Consider the following 23,153-nt stretch of genomic DNA (forward strand, 5'->3'; position numbering starts at 1 on the left):
GGGTAAGGGAAAGGGTTTACTGGGGAAAACCAGCAGGCTGGAGGGAAGGGGCGAAGAAGGAAAAAGAGAAGGAGAGTATAAGAGAGAAAGAGAGAGAGAGAGTGGAGAGGAGGAGAGGCGAGCAGATGAGAGGAGCCAAGAGAGCCACGTGTTCAGGAACAAGCTAGGATGGGGGTGGGGCTGACACTGGTGGTTGGGCCATGTAGCCACCTGGCTTCCAGCAATGACAGTGGCAGCGGGGGGGGGGGGGGGGGACTAGAGACTAGGATGGTGTCAGGGTGTAGATTGCGCCATAGATAAAACTGTACCATTTTCCTAACAGGAAGGGCTGGGACCACCTGGGCAGTTATCAGGGTCTGGGCAGGACTTTGAAGTACAAAACGCTGGGCTTCTGCAGGTGCACAGGTTTCCTCAGGCCCCTCTCACACACACAGGCTCATTTCTAACTTCTACCCAGCAATTCCCGGGTCAGCTTGGTGGGCTCAGGGATTGTAATAAGAGGAGGAGGGGCTATGACAGTAGGAAAAGCCAGAGGTCTGGAGGGGGCCCATGGCAGCTGTGAGTTGGGGAGGGGCAAACTGAGGAAGCGAGGAGAAACAGAGGGAATCTTCCTTGTTGAAGCTGACGCCTCTCAGTTTGCAGGGGCCATCATGATTCCCACACACACCTCTCTCCCTGCATATTGGTTGATAGAGCCCTGTTCACTCCAGACACTGTCTCTTTGAAAAGTGATGTAGTTTGTCCAGGACTAAAAGTGGCCTTGACTTTTATAACTAGCAAGTTCTCCCCTTGCTAGTGGCTTCTATTCTGACGTCTTGGTTCCCAGTCTTGTTAGGGTCTCAGTGTGTGCTCTGCCAAACGTTGGAATACCTGGAATACCGTTTCTTCCCTGCAGAGTCAGGGCCACTCCCCAGCCTCCCCAAGGGAGTCTATGAAAGTGTCAACGTAGGGACAAGTGTTTAGCCTAGCAGTTAAGTCGCCCTTGTCTTACACAGAGTGCCTGGATTCAATTCCTGGCTCTGACTCCTGACTCCAGATTCCTGATCATGCAGGGAGGCAGGCAGTGGTGATGGTTAAGGTACCTGGGCTCCTGCCTCTTCCATGGGGAGCCTGAATTGAGTTCCTGGCTCCTGGATTCAGCCTTGGCCTAGCCCCAGTCATCATAGACATTTGGGGAGTGAACCAGTGGATGGGAGGTCTCTCTCTCTCTCAAATAAACTCAAAAATAATTTTACAAATAATATGCATTTTTAAGCATTTCTAGGCACCCAGCAGGGGTTAACCAACACAGACTGATAGCAGGGATCCTTGCAGAGAGTTGACAGACGCAGGCAAGAAGAGCACCACCTCCTTGGTCAGTGGCTATGGGCAGAGTGTGCCTGTCTTGGGGCCACTCAGGGAAGTGTCTGCTGGCCTTGGCCTGTGGGACGTGGTCATTACCCCCTCCTCTGTGAATGGCTGTCCTGGGAAAGGACTTACGTTTTGTGGATATGAAAATGGTGTTCTTGGTACTCTGTTTCTGCAAAAGTTTTCAAAGCTCCAAAGTCTTGTTCGTAACTAGTGCAGGCCCTAGATGCTAAGAGATGAGGAATCTTGAGTGGGGGGAGGGATGCAGCTCCATCACCAGAGAAAACCCCAGAAACAGAGCAGCTCCCCGGGGCAAAGGTGAGTAAGGGCCAGGAAGAGGGTGCTTCTCTTCCTGTGTTCTCTGGTCGCAGTTCCTGTCTTGATACAACAGAAGAGATCAAACAGCCAGGGAGCTCTCCCCGGGGGCTCCTGAAGCAGCATACTTCTCCAGGATTTGCCCATCACTGGCCTTGGGACTGGTTGTCCTAAGCAGCAGAAACTGTCTGTTTTACAACTGAACTAAGTGGGCAGGGTGGAGATGCACTCCGGAAGTCCACTCTCTTAACACAGCCTCTGCTCATAAAAGCCGTTGCTGAAAGTCTGAGTGCCCCTGTATCCCGTCCACTGCCTTTCCCGGCCCTCACACCGTCATTCCCTCTCTGGACCTCCCCTTTCCTCCTTCCTACAAAGCTAGAAAATCTCAGCTCTGCCACTAGCTTGGCACAAGTGACCTCACTTCTGAGGCTCAGCTTTACCATCTGCAAAATGGGAGTACTCGTGCCCATCCCCATGATGCTGTTGTGCTCAGAATTAATGCAGCCAAAGTGCTCAGGTTGGGAAGCTGTTACATCATAACATCACGTTCTCCAAAGCTGTTTTAAAATGTGGGTGAGACTGAGTGAGGCCAATAGATAAGAGGACGACTGCCATGAAAGGTAGTTCGTTATTCACAGTTGCCAAGAGGAGAGAGCTCGCAACGCCAGGGGGAGCCGCCAGGAAGGCCATGGTACAGTCAGGAGGCAAAGGGAATGGTGGAAAAGCTGGGCAAGAGTTTTTCTTATGGTTTCTGTGGGAAGAAGAGCATGAGGCTGGATAGGCAGGCCCCTAATTCTCTAGTCATCAGGCTCTGACCACACGCTTGGTCCTAGCTGTCTGGAACCTGACGCTGGGGTGACTATGGCAGAGGCCTGGAGGCCCGGAGTATGAGAGCGCAGTGAGCGGGGTGGCAGGACCGAGGCTCTGGACTGGCTGGCTTGCGTGGACGGCGTGCTCCCAGCGGAGTCCTTTACTGCCCCTCAGAGTCTGCGGACCTTGGGAGGGGCAGGCTCTCAGGGAGGCAAAGCATCAAGGATGGAAACTAGAAAGCGACTTTACTGGAAACACTTAAACAAGGCACGCACGGACAACCAAGTGGATCCAAGTGCCCAGCAAATTTGTGTTTAATTTATGCACATTTGCCTCTTTTACTTACAAGCTGCCAACAGATGCTAACTGGGCACCTGCTGTATGCCTGGACCTGTGGGATTCAGAGATGAATCAGACACAGATCCTGCCTCTTGGAGCAGACCCTAGACAAATCTAATGCTGTTCACTGACTTGGGGTGCAGTCTGTTCCCATTATTTGCTGTGCCACTGTTGACCACGATTTCCCAACAAATCTCTGTGTGATAACTGTGGGTTCCAGGCCTCACCCAGTGACACCGAGCCGCCATCTTCACCCAGCTCAGCTGGCTTCCTTCCAATGAGCAGCTTGCTCTGCTTCTTCTGAAGAGCCAGCAGGACTAGCTGATCCGGGCACTCGCCCGCCTCAGCCCCATGCAGCAGGCCTTCCTGTCTTCAAACCAGACATGCACGCAGCACTCCAAACCCTCTGGTAGTGAGTGTCGGGAGAGTGAGAATGAGACTGGGGTGTTGATCTGCTCCATTCATGCCCAGAGTCGACACCAGTGCATCAAACCAAAGTGCAGGGGCAGGTGAGAGGGGGGCGGCACGAGGGTCTGAAGAGCAGTGACTTCCAAATGAAAGTAACTGAGCCTCAGCTCTGCGTTGCAGACATCAGCAGGTGATTTATTGCCTTGGACAAGGACTAGAAGAGGACTGGGAACCTTTTGGAAGGGGATCCACAGCCACTCTGTAGCAGTAGGGTCTTTGGCTCAAGTTTATTTTTTTTAAAGATTTTATTTATTTATTTGAGAGAGTTACAGATAGAGAAAGGGACAGACAGAAACGTCTTCCCTCCTTTGGTTCACTCCCCCAAACAACTGCAATGGCCAGAACTGGGTGGATCCAAAACCAGGAGCCTGGAGCTTCTTCTGGGTCTCCCACACAGCTGCAGGGGCCCAAGCACTTGAGCCATCCCCTGCTGCTTTCCCAGGCCATAAGCAGAGAGCGGAATTGGAAGAAGAACAACTGGGACCCGAATCAGCACCCACATGGGATGCTGGTGCTGCGGGTGGAAGCTTAGCCTACTATGACTCAGCGCTGGCCTCCTTTGGCTCAAATTTAGGCAGAATTCTGAACCTGCTGATGTTTGTATCTCTGCACAGGGACAACCTTGCTTCCAAACTGTCAATTTGGGGCAAGAATAATGGTAGCTTCCACTAGCCTCAGATCCCACTTGTTCTTCCTGGGGGGACTCCCTGGTTCTCTCCTTTCTGCTTTGCTGGCAGCGACAGGTCAACTCACCTTGCCTGCTCCTTCCTCCTCTCCCACCTGGCTTCCCTCCCCACCCCTGAGACCCACTTGCAGAAGAAGAGGCGACCTAGCCAGTGGCCCTTCCTCCTGGTGCTTGCTTCCTGTGGAAAATAAGCATACAAGCCCTTGCTTGTTTTTAAGAATTTTTAGAGTAACTCGAGAAAAAGATAAGGACTGAGCAAATAAACTTTATAGGGAAGTGACAAAATTATAAGATATCTCTGGAAGAACTGGGAGAAACTAGGCCGTTGTGAAATCTACATGGAATTAGTTCTGGCTGTCCTCTGGTGCGCTGGCTAAGAAATAGACGGGAAAGGCTCAGACCACACTCCCTTCCCTGGAGCCCAGACTGATCGTTCAGGCCTGGCACACAGTAGGGCAGACCCGTTCCTGCTTGTTCCTTTCTGTTCTCTCAACAATCAGTGGCAGAGGCATCAACTCTGGTAGGGCTTTTCCACTCCCAGCAATGAGTCCAGTGGCCGCCGCCTGGGCGTCCTCGAATTCAGTTCGGTGCTGATGCTGTTGACCTGGAGGCGGTTTCAGATACTGCAGGTGGACGGTCCAGTCCCCTAGACTGCCCTGCTTCTGAGGCCAGGCACAGACACAGGTCCTGGCCAGTGCTTCTGACTGACCAGCTATAAATCAGAGGCCCCACCCCTGCCTGTGTTCAATTGATTGGGTAGAGAGTCTCATAGAACGCAGGGAAACACTTTATGTATATTTGCCCATTTATTACAAGGGAAGTTACAAAAAGTCACATGCCGGTGGTGCCCAGGGCTGGGTGGGGGAGGGGGGAGCTTCCGTGCCCTCTCTGGGAAGGCCACCCTGGAGCACAGGAGCCTCCATGTGTTTGTCAGAAGCTCTCTGCAACTTGTCCTTCTGGGTTTTTAATATTTATGTATGTATGTATTTACTTATTTCAGAGAGAGAGAGAAAGATAGAGGGAGAAAGAAAGAGAGAGAAAGAGAGAAAGGAAGAAAGGAAAGAAAAGAAAGAATGAAAGAAGAAAAGAAAGAGAGAAAGAGAGGAAGAGAGGAAGAAAGGAAAGAAAGAAAAAGGAGAAAGAAAAGAGAGAGAAAAAGAAAGAGAGAAAGAGAGAGAGAGAAAGGAAGGAAGGAAGGAAGGAAGGAAGGAAGGAAGGAAGGAAGGAAGGAAGGAAGGAAGGAAGGAAGGAAGGAAGGAAGGAAAGAAGGAAGGAAGGAAGAAGGAAAGAAAAAGAAAGAAAAAAGAAAAGAAAGAAAGAAAGAAAGCGAGCAAGCGAGCAAGAAAGCAAGCAAGCAAGAACGAACAAATGAACGAACCCATGTGCTGGTTCACTCCTGCAAACGCCCTGCAGCTGGGCCAGTGCAAAGGTAGGAGCTGGGATCTCTCTCATCCACTGCGTGGGTGCAGAGATCCAGCGACCCGAGCTTTCCCTGCTGCCTCCCAGGGTGCACCAGCAGGCAGCAGGGATCAAGAGTGGAGCTGGGACTCCAACTCGGGCACTCTGGTGTGGGATATGGGCTTCCATACCACCAGGCCAAAAGCCTGCCCCCACTTTGGGTTTGTGGAGGCTGTTTCATGACATAGGTATGATTGATTAGCCCACTGGCCATTGGTGAGCCATTCAACTGGCAGCCCCTCCCGCTCCCTTGAGGTTAGAAGGTGGGCCTCTAATCATGCTGGCTTTTCTGAAGCTATTAGGGGACCCCCACCATCAGCCAGCTCATTAGCATACAAAGGACAATCTTTCACTTTACACAGGACAGTACACAGTGGTCCAGGAGCTCCCCCCTACACCAGATTCTGTCCAGGGTTCCCCTTCAACTCCAGGTGGGTGGCTCTCTGTGCAAGTGTCCCTGCCTCAGGAAAGCGAGTAGAGGTCCCTGCTGAAGCCACAGGTCTGGCAGTGTCAGAGGCAGGGGTTATCCGGGGCTGCTGTTACAGTGCAGATTGTACAGCGATGAGTAACTGGAGCGAGGGGAGCGGCTGAGCAGTGAAGTCAGCTGTGGGTGGGTTTAATAAAGATCCTTGCCTGAGCGGACTTCCCACCCATCAATAAACCCTATCTCCACCTGCTTTTTATGAGCTATGGCGACCAAAGAAAACAAAAAGAAAATGACGATGTGTTGTTAAAACTCAAGTCGGGGACAATGGAATCATTGAGTCCTGTTTTTATGTTGTTTGGACCCAGTTTCTTTGGAAATGAAATATTCACTTTTATCAATTCCAACTTGTGAGTATCTTTTTAAATGGCAGGAAAAGAAATTGAAACAGATAATTCCTCCCATGTTTGAAAATTAGGATTGAGCAATTGAAATGCTCTTTTTCAAGAAGCTGGAAACTTATTTTTCCAAGGCAAGCACACAGTGACGAAGGGGCCGACTCAGAACGCTCTCCCGTGCAGAGGCAGACTTTGAATCTGCCTCCGAAGAGCCCCTACCTGCGCTTGGGGGGTGTCAGGGGCGCTGACCTGCCTGAACTAGGTACTAAGGCTGCTACTGCAGGGCGGCGTTCACATCGGGAGACCCTCTCTCTGCTCATTCTTAGGTCAGCTCTCCAGGGCTGAGTGTTTTTTTAATATATTTATATATATATTTTTGTTTCATCTTTAATTTGTACTGCCAATCACCTCCCCACCCTCATCATGCAGTATTTTAGCAAAGCTATTTGGGCGTATTCTAGTTCACATCACGAAAAGGAGCCATTCATTATTATAACCTCTGGGAATAATAATAAAATAGTTTGAGACAATGTCATTTGGAGTATGTCACACTAAAAAGAAAACAGGGTGTCTTTTTTTTTTCCAATCGAGCTCTTAGAGTAATAAGACTTTTTGTTTGCTTTCCAAGAATGTGTCTTCACATTCACTGTTGATATGGCAGGCGCCTTCCTCCCAAACAGTGTACTTCTATGCTGTACATCCGTGATCTCATCATGGGATCGGAATCGGAATGTGCAGCCTACGGCTCAGGCCTCCGGACAGCTAGGAGGCGCTAAGGACGACTTCAGGGCACAGCCAGGAGTCAGGCGGCCAGGGGTTCCAGCAAGCTCCTCCTGTAGTTCATCACATGGCAGTGGTCTTGCAGTCAGAAGTCGTGGGTACACAAGGGAAGGCAAGCTTTTCTTGGGCTTAGAATGAAATTTTGCTCAGAAATGTGTTTTTGCAACCAATTTGAATTTGCCAATTATTTGGAGAAAGCCAGTGTAGGAGTTGATCTTAGCAACAGAAGTACGTGGTGGACACATTTGCTTGTTCTTGCACAGACGCTTATTGGGTTGTGACATTTTCTGGGTGCTACTGGCTAATGGGGAGAAACACCCTGCCTCAGGAGACCTTACCCACTACTGGGGCGGCTGGGTGCAAATAGACAATTCTCACAGAGAGGATAATGGGAGAGATGTGTGCAGGTTCTGACATGGTCCTGCGGTGGCACATAGCATTCCTTAAGGTACTTACCTTCCAGAGCGTTCTTAATCTTGAACACAACAGTTTGATCTTGCTTCTCTATAAATGGAGTCTCCTTGGCAGGCCTCAGCTTTCTTCTTGAACTGAGATTTAATTGCTTTTACTAAAGTCTGTGTTTATGAAAAAGTGGCTGAATATAACATAGGGGTATCCAAAATGACTTTGGGAGATGTACAGGAAGAAATTGGCTCTTACAGTAGTGAGGCATTTATTTTCATGTGTAACAAAAAAAAATACTAGATTTTCACTTAAGTAACTTTAACTTCAACAGTGGGGCAATGTCAAAAATTAATAGCCCAGGAGCCCCTAGGTACGTCCAAGTTGCCCAGGCTCTGAGAGGCCATTGATCGGCTGCTTGCAGCACTCACCTGGGAGCTGCGCTCCATGCTGAGATAAACAGCTTCTGCCGGCTTGGCATTCTGGCTCATGTATTTATTTTATGAGGCAGCAAGACGGAAGCACATAGAGAATAAGTCTGAGCTCCCGTCAGCTGGTTCATTCCTCCAGATACCCCTAGTCAGGCTTGGGGCAGGCTGAAGTTAGGAGCTGGGAACTCAATCCGGGTCTCCCGTTTGGGTGACAGGGACACAAGTATTTAAGTCACCACTTGCTGCCTCCCAGGCTGTGCGTTCACAGGAAGCTGGAATTAAGACTGGCGCTTGGACTGGACCCCAGGTGTCTAACAAGAGATAAGCACATCCCAGTTTGCAGCTTAACCGCAAATGCCTGTCCAGTCCCTGCCCTATTCTGACTCCTCCTTCACGTCGTTTTGTGCTTCTGTTTTGGTTTCTCTTGTTTGGAGCCCCTGGCCTTGTGCTCTGTAAGCCTCTGGGGTCCCCTCCCCTTGGACTCTATCTCCTTGAGATGCCACCCGCACTCCCGGAGGACACTGCAGGATGGAACTCTCTTCCCTGCGATGCGTCTAGATCTTGGCCGAGTTTTTGCTGTCGTTGCTGTCATCATTGTTGTTGTTTACTGTTTCCCCATCGATCTGGTTGCATGTGTGCCTTTGATTGCAAACACGAACTTTATTTAATAACTAGCAGCTTTATCTGAGCCCTCCTTCAGAACTGTCCTCACATGGAGGAAGACAGTGTTCTTTCTCTCTCTCTCTCTCTCTCTCTCTCTCTCTCTCTCTCTCTCTTTTTTTTAAGATTTACTTATTGATTTGAAAGGCATAGTTTTTATGAAGAGGCAAAGGCGGTGGGGGGGTCCTCCATCCTCCGGTTTACTCCCCCAGATGGCCACAACAGTTGGAGCTGTGCCGATCTGAAGCCAGGAGCCAGGGGCTTCCTCCAGGTCTCCCACATGGGTGCAGGGGCCCAAGGACTTGGGCCATCTTCCACTGCTTTCCCAGGCCATAGCAGAGAGCTGGATCGGAAGTGGAGCAGCCAGGACTTGAACCATTGTCTGTATGGGATGCCAGTACTGCAGGCGGTGGCTTCACCCGCTATGCCACAGCGCTGGTCCCGAAAGTGTTCTCTTAAACACACAGTTCCCACATTTATAAGAGCTGTGCCAGTAGATAATAAAGCTGGAGAGAAGGAGAATGTATTTCAGCCTGTCTTGAAAGGCTCATCCTTCAAGCTCTGCTGAGTTGCTGGCTGCTCCCCACGACCTCCCCTCGCAGCAGCAGTCACGGCCTCTGCACCCAGCACTGGGCTGTGCCTGTCTCTTACACACCTGCTTCTTCCTGCCTTGTATCACAGTCACCTGGGCACGTGTCTTCCTCTTCTCCTGTGGAACGACAATGGCTTGATCTTTTTTTTTTTTTAAGAGTTATTTATTTATTTGAAAGTCAGAGTTACACAGAGAGAGAAGGAGAGGCAGAGAGAGAGAGAGAGGTCTTCCATCTGCTGGTTCCCCCCCCAATTGACCGCAATGGCCGGAGCTGCGCTGATCTGAAATCAGGAGCTTCTTTTGGGTCTCCCACGTGGGTACAGGGGCCCAAGGACTTGGGCCATCTTCCAGGGCTTTCCCAGGGAACAGCAGAGAGTGGGATCGGAAGTGGAGCAGCCGGGTCTTGAACCAGCACCTATATGGATGCGGGCACTACAGGCAGCAGCTTTACCCACTACGCCACAGTGCTGGCCCCAATGGCTCTATCTATTCTCTTGCTCGACAAATACTCCCTGAGCACCTGCACGTGCCGTGCTCCGGAAGTTGGGGTGAATGATGCAGAAAACGTCTCTCCCTTGTGCTTGCATTTATCTTAAGTATATTTGTTATCTATTGCCACCAACAAATTACCCCAAAACTTAGCACATAAAGCAAATAGAAGTGTGCTCCGCCCGTGGTTTCTGAGGAAGTCGTGGGTGTATAAAGAAAGCCGAGATTTTCCTGACTTTTTAGGATACAAATTTTGCTTACAAATGAGTTTCTCTATAATGCAGTCTAGGAGGAGTCCAGGAGGGTTTGGCGGTGGTTCTGGCTCGGGGTCTCCATGAGGTTGGAGTCCGGCTGTTGGCCAGGCTGCTGTCCTGTGCAGGTCGGACCAGGCTGGAGGACCTGCCTTCAGGATCAGTCAGAGGCTGTTGGCTGCGAGCCTCGCTCCCGCCGCCCTCTCCATGGGGTGTTCACGACATGGCGGCCGGCTTCTTCCCGAATGAGTGCTCCGAGAGAAGCTGCAGTGTCTTGTGTGATCTCAGGAGGGACACGTGGTCCCTTCTGCCATATTCTGTTGGTTGCACCAATCAACCCCGCCATGGTTCTGAAGGAGGTTACACAAGAGGGCAGGGATCATTGGAGGGAGGGGGGGGGGCCTGAAGGCCGGCAGTTGGGAGGGGGTGCTCCGTAACTGACAAGCTTACCCCTGCAAGCCTGAAGTCCAAGCCTCTACAGTTATTTATTTTCTCTACTTTCATTTCTAGTAGACTTAATTTTTTTTAGCCCAGTTTTAGGTTGACCACAAAATTAAGTGGAAAGTTCGGAGTTCCCCCACTTGCACAGCTCCCCCCGCTATCCACATCCCCCACTAGAGTGGCGCATTTGTTACCGTGGATGGCCTTTCACTGACGTGTCATTGTCCTGCCGTCTCTGGCTCACGTTAGGATTCGCTCTTGGGGTTGGGCAGTCTGTGGATTTGGTGGGCTCTGGTCTGCAGGGGTGGTTTCCAGCTGCCTGGTGCCTAGCCCTGGTGTGGCCTAGGGTGGGGAGGCACCGGTCTGCTGTGTGAGAGTGATGTGAGGACATGAGCAGAGGTGGCCTTGCAGCAGCTTCTGTGTACGGAGTGGTAAGCTCTAGGCAAGCTGACTTGCGGAGCTAGGTAAGCACTTTGGCCAGCAGTTCAGCCCTGTAATTAGTGGATGCTAGAGAGACACGGTGAGTCTAAGAAAATATATAGAGAGAGTTAGCGCACATGTGCCCACCATTGCAGAATCGCCCTAGAAGTCCCCTATGCGTCAGCTATTCCTCCCTCCTTCCCCTTAACCTCTGGCGACAACAGGGGTTTCATTCCATTTGATCTTACTTTACCTTATTTTTTTTTTTCACTGTCTCCAAGGTTTTGCCTTTCCCAGAGTGTTGTATGGTTGGTATCATACAATACTTAACCTTTTCAGATTGGTCTCTTTCACATAGTAATTCGCTTATAACTTTCCTCTCTCTTTTGATGGTCTAGAGCTCATTTCTCTTACATGTTAGTTTTTTCTTTCTAACAACATAGGAAGTTTCCTTTCTGTCTGGCTTTGATGATGGTACCATTTGGAGTGTTTGTAATCCCCCCACACTCAGATAATGTGAATCGTCTCTCAGTTATTATGCTGCTTCCACCCAGAGGAAAAGTTGGTAAGGGTGTTTGGAGCAGCCCTAGTAACTTTGTCTTTCTTGAAATTCTCTTCTTTTTCTTGCAAGGTCAACATCTAGCCAGACCGCTTCTGTTCTGCTTATTGAGCCATTGTGGAAAACATCTATTTGAAGTCTTTAGTATGTTCTAGGTAAAATAGTTTTTTTGTTGAAAGTTCAAGTAACCAAGTCTTACATGAAGAACTAAGCTCTCTCAGAAGACAGTCTGTGTCCATGGATGGACCTGTCACAGGGGGTGCTTGCTATTAAATAGAAGGCAAAGAACAGGAACAATGGAGCAATGTCATTGCAAGCAGACTCATTCTAACAGCAAGTGACCAACAACACACACTCCTGCAGAGGCAGGACTCAGGTTGGGAGGATTGTGGCTGAATGACTTGTCACCTAATCTGCCATGGGGCTCAGGAGGAAGTGGGGCATACAGCAGGACAGCTGAAATTAGCGTTGTGGTAATGATGACAAATATTTGTATAATATCATACAGTCATACAAGGCTGTGCCAACCATTGAGGGATAGAAGCTATTCTGAGTTGCAGTCAGTTAGTAAGTCTCACAGGAAGGAGAGAAAGGGAGAGGGAGAGGAAGAGGAGGGGAGGGGAGGAAGGAAGTTAAAGAAGAGATGAAGTGTCACTGGGAGCCTACATATTTAGGAGGAAAGCTGGTTGTGATCGTGGTGTGGGAAACAGATGAAATTCCTAGAAAAGAAGAATTAGGATGAGTTAGAAAGATGTGCGCTGTTCAAGTCTTAGAGAAAAATCAGGTTAACCCTTCACAATTGGCTGATTTGGAGATTAATTAGAATGGTCACTGAATTCCTACTTCTTAGCAACTTGCTCCAAAGCATGCCCAAGGTTCTACGGAAATATTGTGTAATTGTTCTGCTTAGCAGTTTTATGGCAGAAATCGCAATAAGACAGAGGAGCAAATGGGTGAGAAATCGATTCTCCAGGAGAGCGTTTGGCACACCAGTTAAGATGCCCCCGGGACACCCATGTCCCTTATCGGAGTCCGGGAGTTTGAGCCCCAGCTCCGATTCTGATTCCAGCTTCCTCCTAATGTGCACCCTGGGAGACAGAGCAGGGAATGACTCCAGCACTTGGGTTCCTGCCACCCACATGAGAGGCCAGCGTTGACTTGGTCCAGTCTCAGGTCTTGTGAACATCATGGAGCGTGGGGGCGTGAGCAGCAGATAGAAGATCAATCTCTCGCTCTCTCGCTCTCTCACTCGCTCTCTCTTACTCTCTCTCAATAAAAGAAGAAGTTGTTCCTCGCCTCTCGGGACCAGGGCTGTTTGACTCCTAGGGCGTCAGTCATCACTATCATCTCCCTTGTGATAACAGAGCTTCCTGCCGACCAAGGAGGTAGTCATGTAACCCGAGAGGTAAAACCCGGCCCTTGAAGTGTTTCCTTTCAAGTAAACACCTGCCAAGGAATTGCAACCAACATGCCATCTTTCAGGCCACTTTCTAAATGCCAGTGATTTCCACGTCTCTTGCCAGCCTTTGTCAGCTCCCACACCTTAGCAACACTCAAGAGTTGGGAACAGTTCCTTTGGTGGGGTGGATCTCTCACCTCCACTGGCTGGGAATAAGTATAATAGGGTCATGCGTATGTTGAAAAAAATGCTCCACAGTGGTCCTCATCTGCCCTACGAGGCTCAGGGTGGGAGAGCGTCCCTTCCTGCCACTCTCAGATGATGTAGCAGGTGGAGGCCAGCAAGCTCCCTGGTCCCTGCATGGTGTCTGAGAGGCACAAAGTGAGTTGAAAACTCAGGGCACCTGGGACCTGGTACAAGCTTGCCACGAACTGACATTGGATGTTCTTTATCTGGAAACCAAAGCGGTTGGCCCATCACATCCTCGACAGTGTTGCTGTCATGCCTCCGTTTGGGGTGAAAGATAGTGAATCCCGTATGAATACCAGAGGTGGGCTTCCATACCTCCTGATAAATCTAAAGCCAAAGTTGCAAGACGGTTGTCAGAGTCGGCTTGGAAATGTGGTTTTTATGCTCCCCACGTTTGGTTTGGTTTGGTTTTTAAATTAGTTGCCAACACTTACAAAATAGAGCGATGTCTCCTAATCACTTGTAGCTTGTTTTAAAAGTTCCAGATCTGGCAATGCCTCACCCTCATTTCTGCATAGCAACAGGCAACCTCTTCTGGAGTGGCCATGTGCCGTTGGCTTCTGCACAGTCCCACCTGGCCCATTTTGCCCATTCACACCCCTCCTGGCCATTGCGGAAGTTTGGGTTTGCAGCTCTTTCTCTAGGTTCCCTCCATATTCCCCGGCTCACAAGGGGAAGTCATGCGTTGTAAAGGACGACATATTCAAGCCTACTCCAGTGTTGTTCTGCTGCTGGCCTGACCCCCAGAGGGAGGATTTGTGTGAACACGAGAACGGTGCACGTGTCTGTCTGGCTCCCTCATGAGCACAGAGGATGGGAAGAGAGTCAGAAGCTGAGCACCTTGCAGTGTTCTGGAGAGTTCCTCAGCAAGGTGGCCGTATTATAGACGTGGGGGAGGACATGAAATGTCCCCTAAGGATCCGCATGCATCGTGCAGAGATGGCACTGAAAGAGACAAAGGAAAAGCCCATGGAGGTTTCAAGTTTATTTTTCCTTTTCCTGTCATCCCCCTTTTGTCCAGGTCCATGCCATAAACGGCGGGCAGGCGGCTGCTGCACCCAGCTGGGCTCCCTGTCGGCCCTGAAGCATGCTGTCCTGGGACTCTACCTGCTGGTCTTCCTGATTCTCGTGGGCATCTTCATCCTGGCAGGTAAGAGGAGCCCTGTTCTGCCCTGCCGTTTCGAGATGATGAAGAGAGCACTAGTTTCTCTGCCCTTCAACTCCACCGTCAGGAGCCTGCCCTTGTCACTTGGAAGCTTAGAGGAACACGCTGACTGGTCTTTCCAGCTGAGCATGGCGGTAGCATTGCTTGTTTCCTGTGGGCTGAGCTGGTAGGGGCTATGTGAACCGGTAGATTCTCTGAGTCCATCAGTAGATATTCAGCTGCTTGGAGTGGCCCTGGCTTTTCTTGCATCTCTGTGGGACACTGTGTGTCACATTGGGCCTCTGGGGTGTGGTTTGCACTGAGCAGGCTGGGTATTGCTTCACCTCCTTGCCCTAGGATGCCGTGGAGAGAGTTGGGATGCCCTTTATAGCTGAGGCTACTCAGGATCATGGTAGACCTGCTTCCCTTTGCAGATTGGGGTGTGGAATAGGTTTGCCCGGCTTTAGCCAACCTCTCCTCCCAGCTGCTGCCTGTGAGATGCTTAAGTGATGATCTGGGGTTTGGACCACATGCCCTAGCTGGGGAAAAGCAGAGCCTACAGAAGTAGGAAGGGGGGAATTACTGATGCTATGTAACCCAGGTAGTCCCACTGTGATGGAGACTGTGAAGCAGAGGCCATGGTCTCCTCCTGGCTCCCACCCAGAGGAAGGGCTGCTCAATTCCCACCTTTCCCATTGGAGGTGTACAGGGCCAAGGGATGAGTTTATTTTAACCCCGTGGGTCTTGCACGAGTGACTTCCTTGTGCCAGACTCTGCTGGAATTAACCAAGCAAGACTCGGGAGCTTCTCCCATGGGACTCCTAGTCTGGGGCCAAGGCAGGGTCATGCAGATAGGGCCCTATCTCAAGGCACAGTGTGGTAGACACAGTGGGGGGTGGGGGTGGAGACAGTGTTGTGGTGACACACAGGAAAACCAGACCTTGGAAGCCACCCTGGAAGTATGACTGCTCTATGGAGGTGGGTGGGGTTGGTTGGAGTGTGGCTGCTGGCTAGGCAGAGAGGACTTGGAACACAGAAGACAGGTCCTTGGATCAACTCTAGGGCAGGAATCTGGAGGTTCAAGTTCAGCCCTAACAGATGACCCTTCACTGGAAATCCTGAGGCAGAAGCCCAGGACCTTCCTGGCCTGGGATCACTTTCTGTCAAGTGGGACAAATCATTTGGGCTTAGGAATGGGCCAGTCGCTGCTGCCTGTGCCTTCAAGTTTCCATACTAAGGGCAAAGGACACACATCAAGGGTGGTATCTGTCCCACCAACCACTGACCCGAGGGGCAGCCAACCACAGCAATGACAGAAACTCATGATTCATCCCAGAGACCAAAGGATGGCGTCCAATGCGATCCATCATGGGCCGAGCCAGGATGACTTGAACATGTTCTTGGGCTGCTCAGTGAGAGCTGGGGATCTGGCTTTTGTGGGTTTGGCTGCCAGGACCATAGCAAATTTCTGCAATGTTTGGAAATAGCTTCAGCCCCGCAGGAAAGCTGGACTATGGTGTTACAACTGCTCTGTAGAACAGAGACTTCTAAGTGACAGAAGAGGATGTAGAAGAGAGGGATCAGGCTGGAAGGGGGCCGGGAATGATCTCTGGACGCCTGGAGGAGCTGGAAGGGCATCCCAAGGAAAAGCAGACTTCCAGGGGCAGAAATGTCTCTTCCGGTGTCTGAAGGGCTATCTTGTGGAAAAGGACAGGCATGTTCTGTGTGACCCACGGCTCCAACTAGGGCACATGGGCAGATGCTGTGAAGAGACAGCCCACCATTCAAAACAGAGGGGGTTTGTAACAAGTAGTGCTGCCCAGCACAAAGCAGAAAGGCTCTCCCTGTCCTTGGGTTGAATGCGATTTATGGCAATGACCTGGAAACTCCAGAAAGGAGAGTGGAACATGATTTCCCAATCTAAGAGAAATGTTGCCACATTTCCTTAGTCATCCCAGGTGGAGAGCCGGGGAGTATGGTGATCATCACAATCACTTCAAAGCCTGTGGTGCTAGAAGGATCACCTGGCGTGGTTTGGAACTGAAGGGATGAAACAAAGTGGCATACTTCACCCTTTGGGTCTGGGTGTGCACCCACTGTCACCTCTCCAGGTTCTTGTCTAGAAAATCATGTTGTCCTCTAGGAGAAGTGTGGTGATGGAGTGGTCAGCAGCTGCCTCTCCTGCAGGAGGGGAATGTGTGCAGGAGTCTGGGCTTCTGTGAGGAGGCCCTATCAGATCTTAGGGAGGAGGGGCTGGCACTATGGCACAGCAGGTTAACACCCTGGCCTGAAGCACCAGCATCCCATATGGGCGCAGGTTCAAGACCCAGCTGTTCCACTTCTTACCCAGCTCTCTGCTATGGCCTGGGAAAGCAGTGGAAGATGGCCCAAGTCCTTGGGCCCTGCATCTTCATGGGAGACCTGGAAGAAGCTCCTGGCTCCTGGCTTTGGATCAGCACAGCTCCAGCCATTGCGGCCAATTGGGGAGTGAACCAGCAAATGAAAGATCTCTCTCTCTCCTTTTCTCTCTCTGTGTAACTCTGACTTTCATATAAATAAGTCTTTTTTTTTTGTTTGTTTTGACAGGCAGAGTTAGACAGTGAGAGAGAAAGACAGAGAGAAAGGTCTTCCTTCCATTGGTTCACCCCCCAAATGGCTGCTACAGCCGGCACACTGCGCCGATCTGAAGCCAGGAGCCAGGTGCTTCCTCCTGGTCTCCCATGTGGGTGCAGGGCCCAGGCACTTGGGCCATCCTCCATTGCCTTCAGGCCACAGCAGAGAGCTGGACTGGAAGAGGAGCAGCCAGGACTAGAACCCAGCGCCCATTTGGGATGCCGGCGCCACAAGCGGAGGATTAACCAAGTGAGCCAATGGTGCCGGCCCCATAAATAAGTCTTAAAAAAAAATTAGATCTTAGGGAGCAACCTTCTCCAGATGACCCAACGGAAGACCGCAGTGATGCTCCTTCAGCAAATACAAACTGGTCTGGAGATCCACAGTTAAACGTGAACCAGAGCTTGCCTGGGCTCCTGTCGGGTGTCCTAATATGGTCGCTTCCCTCCTCTCGGGTGGCATCCACTGTCCTCACCCTGGAGAGGTTGCCTGGCACAGAGAAAGATCTGTGTGAACCACTCTTACACTTCAAAACCTTCTCATCAACACAAATCTCATGCAGCCTACAACCGTGTGATAGAATTACACACTGCAGCCCAGTGACATCCGCTGTTCCCCAATATGACAAAGTTATATCCTAATTACATCAAAACATTACTCTCATAAACCCCAGGTGAAACTGCTCTCGTCCTTGCCTGGTTATTCAAAGTAAAAGGCGAATACTATACCCTGTGCTTGTTATCATCCAAGTTTCCCCTGTCAGAGGTTAATCCAGCCATCACACAAACTAAGCTCTCAGTCGGACTTTCTGCTTCCATCCGACAACTCCTCTGAGGAATTGGTCTCTGCTGTCCCCATAGCATTGCTGGCTTCTGCTCCCTTGGCTCGCAGCCCTCATCCCTCTCCCAGGGAGGCTGTAATGGTGGATTCCTTATACCCCAGATTTCTCTAAGCTTTTCTACTTCTTCAACGCATTTTGTTTCTTACCAACCAGATTTTATTCTGCTCCAGATTCATTTTAGACAGTATGGACCACTGGATTTAAGTTCATGAACAAGAGAATTGACACTGGATGATCATGTGGTCAGGGGATCCTCAATCTAGCACTTTATCCAAGATGTTCACTGGGATGGAGTTTAAGGATTAGAAGGGCTCCATCTTACTCATGGCTAAAATGGGGCTCTGTGGTGACAATGTGTGGCCACCATGAGCCACCTCTTCCCCTCCCCCTTTTAAGAAAGATTTATTTATTATTTGAAAGACAGAATTAGAGAGACAGAGAGAGAGAGAGAGATCTTCCACCCACTGGTTTATGCCCCAAATGGCTGCAACAGTTAGAGCTGGCCTGATCCAAAGCTGGGAGCCAGGAGCTTCTTCTGAGTCTCCCATGTGGGTGCAGGGGCCCAAGCACTTGGGCCATCCTCCGCTGGTTTCTGAGGCACATTAGCAGGGAGATGGATTGGGAGTGGAGCAGCTGGGACTCAAACTGGTACCCATGTAGGATGCTGGCACCATGGGTAGTAGTAGCTTTACCTACAATACCACAGTGCCCGCCCTTCTTTCTCCCTTTTCCTGTAGAGAAATGCAAACATAGGAGGATCTAATTAGGAAGATACAGTCAGAGCAATGTGGGCTTTAGCAACTGCATCCAGGAGAGTTTCTGATGAAATGTAAGCTCCTCTCATACTTTATCTTGATTCTTTCTTAGCAGCAGCTGGTCATTGTTATCAACATCAAGTGCATGATTTGTATATGAGCACTGGATGTGTGTGGGGCGGAGAGAAAAGCCCTGGAATTAAAAGTTTTGAGATCTGGTTGGCCCTTGTCTGGGGAGGGTTTAAATCAGAAACACACACACACACAGATACACACACACACACAGACACACACACAGTTAGGCTTATGCTGGGTGCCAACTTATGCAAAGGAGAGCCCGATTCCTGAGGGCTGGAGTGGTAGAGGAAGGCGTCAGCCTGGGGGAGAGTTGTCCACATGTCCTTTGAACTCAGCTCCCTGTTTTTGATAGCCTTATTTCCAGCAGTTCTGTCCTTGGACTCTGCAGTTAGAGAACAAGTGCTCAGGGTCCACAGCCATTTATGCTGGAGACTGATTCCCTCACACATCTTGGAAGTCAGAGCGTGGTTGGTGCCATCAGCCTTGTTGAGATACCGTCAGAAACACTGCCACGAGGTTTCACCCTCGCTGTGCAGTTGTGTGGCTGAGGACGCGCTGCACTATGCCACCTTGTACAACATCGACTTCAGAGAGGCGTGCAGAAATTGCTCTCTCCACCACAGAAGGCAGTGTGTGTTTCCTGCTTGTGGAAACTGAGAACTAGAAGTGACTAGAATGCCTTCTGAGGAGGCAGTTAAATGGAGAGTCAGCGATCAGCCTGTCATCCCAGGTGTGAATTTGAAGGTAATCAAAGTGAAAACTTGGAGGTGGATTTGTGATCTGCCTGTAGCAAGTGCATAACCTGGGAAGCATTTTCTGTCTGTTTCATTCCTGGCTTTATCTGCTACCTCTTTACTTGTTTTTTCTTATCCTTGTTTTCATCTTCTGTTTTAGTGTGTTTTATGTGTCCTTATAAACTGCCTTTGACTTAAAAAAAGTCTGCCTAATCTATTTGATTCTTCAAATGTGTGATTTTTTTTGAGAGAGAGATAGAGATAGAGATATCTGGGCCAAGGCTGGAGCCAGGAGCAAGGAACATAATCCAGGACTCCCACATTGGTCGCAGGAACCCAATTACTTAAGCCATCACTGCTGCCTCCCAGGGTCTGCATTGGAGGGAAGCTGGAGTCAGGAGCCAGAGCTCGGAATCAAAGCCACGCATCCCAGGGTGGGGTGCAGGAGCCTTAACCCCAAGGCTGAATGCCTGCCACTGCATGGTGTTGTTAAATATGTGAATGGATGAATGAATGACAAAGACAAGGAAGCCTGGATAAAATGTTTATGGAAACAAGATGATTATTTCTGTTTTAACCAAGTGTCTAAATGATGTGAATATGGAATTGTCTCCCAGGACATTTTAGCTAGTAGAAGAGGTAAGTTGTAGTGTAATTAATTATATGTGTACACACTTGTCATGGTTTGTGCTGTATTGACATAATAGCTGAGAGAGAGGGAGAGGGATAGAGAGAGAGAAAGAACTTATTTAGAGGGAGGATCATGTAGTACTTTACACTAGATCTCAGCTGAACTTTGGAGCTGGCCTGACTAGGTTTGAACCCTGTCTTCTCCATTACCAGCTAGAGGACATTGGCCAAGTTACCCGACCTTTCTGTACCACTGAGAAATGGAGTAGCAGTACTACTGCTAGTATTATTATTCCTGCTTTTCTTTGTAATCAATTAAATTTGATAATGCAAATTAAGAGCCAGTCCCAACTCTTTGCCAACAGTCCATAATCTTGGGAACATTGCTTTGCTGTCTGAATATTAGAAGTCTCATTTGTAAAGCAAGCAGCTTGGACAAGATCAGCATCTCTTGAACTTTGTTGACCATGACCTACACACATTTTGCATAGTAACCAGTACACGTGTAGAAACGTAACTGGTTTTCAAATGTATGATGAATGCTGATGATTTTCTATTCTGTTTTTTTTAAATGATCACAACCCATCCATTCATTTCATAATCCACTAAGGGAACACAGCTGTTGTTGCAGTAACAATAGGCTAAATGGCAACTGCATTGTTCTAGGTGTCTTTCAATCATTTCAAGAGAACAGCTCTATTTTCTCTAACATGTAGACTTTAAGGCCAAATGTCCAGCTTCAAATCCAGGTTGTGCCACTGACAATCTCTATCAACTTGGGGAGAACAATTTAGCTTTTCAGATTCTTGGTGTCCTTGTCTATAAATGGGATGGCAATGGTACCTACTCTATAGGGTGGTTGAGAGGATTACATAAAATAATACATGAAAGCTCTTAGTGCCTGGCACATAAACATTACTCAGTATCATATATGATTTATAATATTACCTTAGGTTATATTATTGACACAGAGAGATTTTGCTTTTGAGAGACCTACTTGTTTAGCCTGAGCACCCATGACTTTGCGTGCGATCAGAGAGACCTGTGCAGTGTGTGCCCAAGTCCCATATGTTCCTAATAAACACACAGAGGAAGCCTGGAAACACTGCTCTGGGCTTGCCATGATGGTGCAGGGCTCAGTGAGCCAATGAACAGTGCTTCTAGTGCCGTGGCTCTTGAGTAGAGAGAGTACCCAAGCCAGCTGCCTGCCAGCCCCTCCACGGCACTGAGAAGCTTAGCCTTGGAAGAGATCTCAGACGACACCTTGTATCCCCTTCTCTCCAAAGGCAAGAATCTCCCTCTCAACTTCCCAGATGGATGCAGTGTGTGGTGCATCTGCTCTAGAGCAGCTCCAAGTGACAGGCTTCCTCCTTGTCCTCCTTGACTATCCCACATGCTGTTTCTAGCTGCTCTTGCAGGAAGCACACACAATAAGGCTCTCTTCATTCTCAAGATTGTTCACCAGTGAGCTGAAAACACCAGGCTGAGCGAACCAGGTCCCCCCAAAGCAGTGCTTCCTCAGATCTGCTTTGGAGACCTCTGAGTGTGGAAGCCTCTGTCTTCATTCTTGCCACATTATATGGAAATTGTAGGCTTATGTGCTATATTAGTCTGTTTTTCATTAAGATGATGAAATATCTGAGGCTGGGTAACTTATAAAGAAGTTTGTTTGGGCTCATGATTCTGGGGATGGTCTTCTCACTCCGAGTCTCAAGGCAACATAAGGCAGGCAATATGGTAAGAGAAAGCAAGTGTATATGTGTGTGTGAATGAGTGTGTGTGTGTGTGTGTGTGTGTTTGATCCTATATGGTAAGAGACAGCATGTGTCATGTGTGTATATGTGTGTGTGTGAGAGTGAGACATTGTGTGTGTATGTGTGTGAGAGAGACTGTGTATGTAAGTGTGATCTCTCTCCTTCTTATAAAGCCACCTGTATTCAATAATGAAGTCTTTATGGACTGAATCCTAATCACTTCCGCAAATGTGTGACCTCTAAAGGCCATAGTTGGATTAAATTTACACCTCTTCATACCTCATAATGGAAATTCGGCTTCACCACGTGAACCCTTGAGGGACATGGTCACCAAGCCATACCTTAGCGAACACCTGCTCCTGTTGCAGTCACAGAGCTCTTTCATGATAAGATGCCAAATCTTCTTCATTTTGGTAGTCCCAGTCTTCAGCAAAATGCCCTGCATAAAGCAGGTGCCTGCTAATGGACAGACTAAACTAAATACCTGCACGTAACGGCCAGCCTTCCTGTCCTACCTACTCCAGATTTGAGTAGTAAACTCAATTAGATGCTCCTCCTGATGTGGTCTGGCCAGGGCCAAGTGTGCTGGGCTGTGACCAGCTTTGATCTGGTCCACGTGTGCTGATGTAGCCTAAATTTGCACAAGCATTTCTAGCAACAACTAACTGCAAGTCACAATGCTATACCCCAACAATAGAATACTATGCAACCGTTAGTGATCAAAGCCGTTCACCTTCCCACCTCAACCCCAGATCTCTTTCAAAGGACACAGCGCCCCAGTGAGGACTCCCCTATGTCAACTGGCTTTGTGGGCTTTGCCGTTGCTTCCACTAAAATGCAGATCTTGTCAGTAATCTCAGTTTGGTGCCGTCACGCTGGCTTCTGCCAAGTATTACAGCCTGTTGGCTCAGTCGCACTCTGGATTCAGACATTCATCATTTAGCTTTTCTTTTTAGTCCGTGTCAACAGTCCTGTTGGAGCCCATGTCCCAACTCGATGCCTCCCCCTTGCCGGACGCCACATCTGCAGTTCAGTGAGGACGCGACCCACAGCTCAGCAGCTCACGCTCACACTTGCATTCAGGATGGTGACGCAGGATCATCTCGCTGTCCCCACTGCCTCTCCTCTGATTAGAGTGCACTGCTCTGAGATGCTGGTGCACCCTGGCCCTGCATCCCTCCTGGGCTTGGCTGGGCATACCCCAGCCCTCAGAGCTTCCTCTGCAGGCAGTACCTGTCTGTCTAGGTCCGGAAGAGAGGGAGGAGAAAGGATCAGGAGAACTGGAAAGCCTGACTTCCTCCATGGAAGATTCCACCGCCCAGGAGGACATGTCTAATCCCCGCTGTGGTCAGAAAGGTAGCAGGCACCAACACGTCTGCAAACATGACAGGTGCCCCCTCTGGAACTTAGTCAAAACCTCATCATGATGAGGGCGGATCTCAGCTATATTCTGTTGGGGTCTTTCCTGCTCACTGTCTGTTTTTCTAACTAAAGTTCTGTAGACACACAGCCGCGCTCCGTGGCTTGCACATTGCTTGTGGCTGCTTCCGCACCACCACAGCAGAGTTGAGTAGTTGTGTTACAAACTGCAGGGCCCACAGAGCCTGAAATGTTTACTGCCTGACCTTTTATAGAAAAGGTTCCCCAACTCCAGTCTGGGCTTAACTCAGGGGTGGGGAACCTTTTT

The 23,153-nt window shown here is 49.5% G+C and overlaps 1 protein-coding gene across 1 annotated transcript in view; it reads left to right on the plus strand.

Annotated features, from left to right (window-relative positions):
* SCARA5 (scavenger receptor class A member 5) overlaps nucleotides 1-23,153 on the plus strand; it is a 127,600-nt gene that overhangs the window by 17,425 nt on the left and 87,022 nt on the right. Inside the window, exon 3 of the mRNA XM_002709450.5 lies at nucleotides 13,939-14,067. Within this exon, the coding sequence (XP_002709496.3) occupies nucleotides 13,939-14,067 (129 nt within the window). The remainder of the gene's footprint in view (nucleotides 1-13,938; nucleotides 14,068-23,153) is intronic.

Source organism: Oryctolagus cuniculus, chromosome 2 (genome assembly GCF_964237555.1).
Source record: "Oryctolagus cuniculus chromosome 2, mOryCun1.1, whole genome shotgun sequence".
Taxonomy (NCBI): Eukaryota; Metazoa; Chordata; class Mammalia; order Lagomorpha; family Leporidae; genus Oryctolagus; species Oryctolagus cuniculus.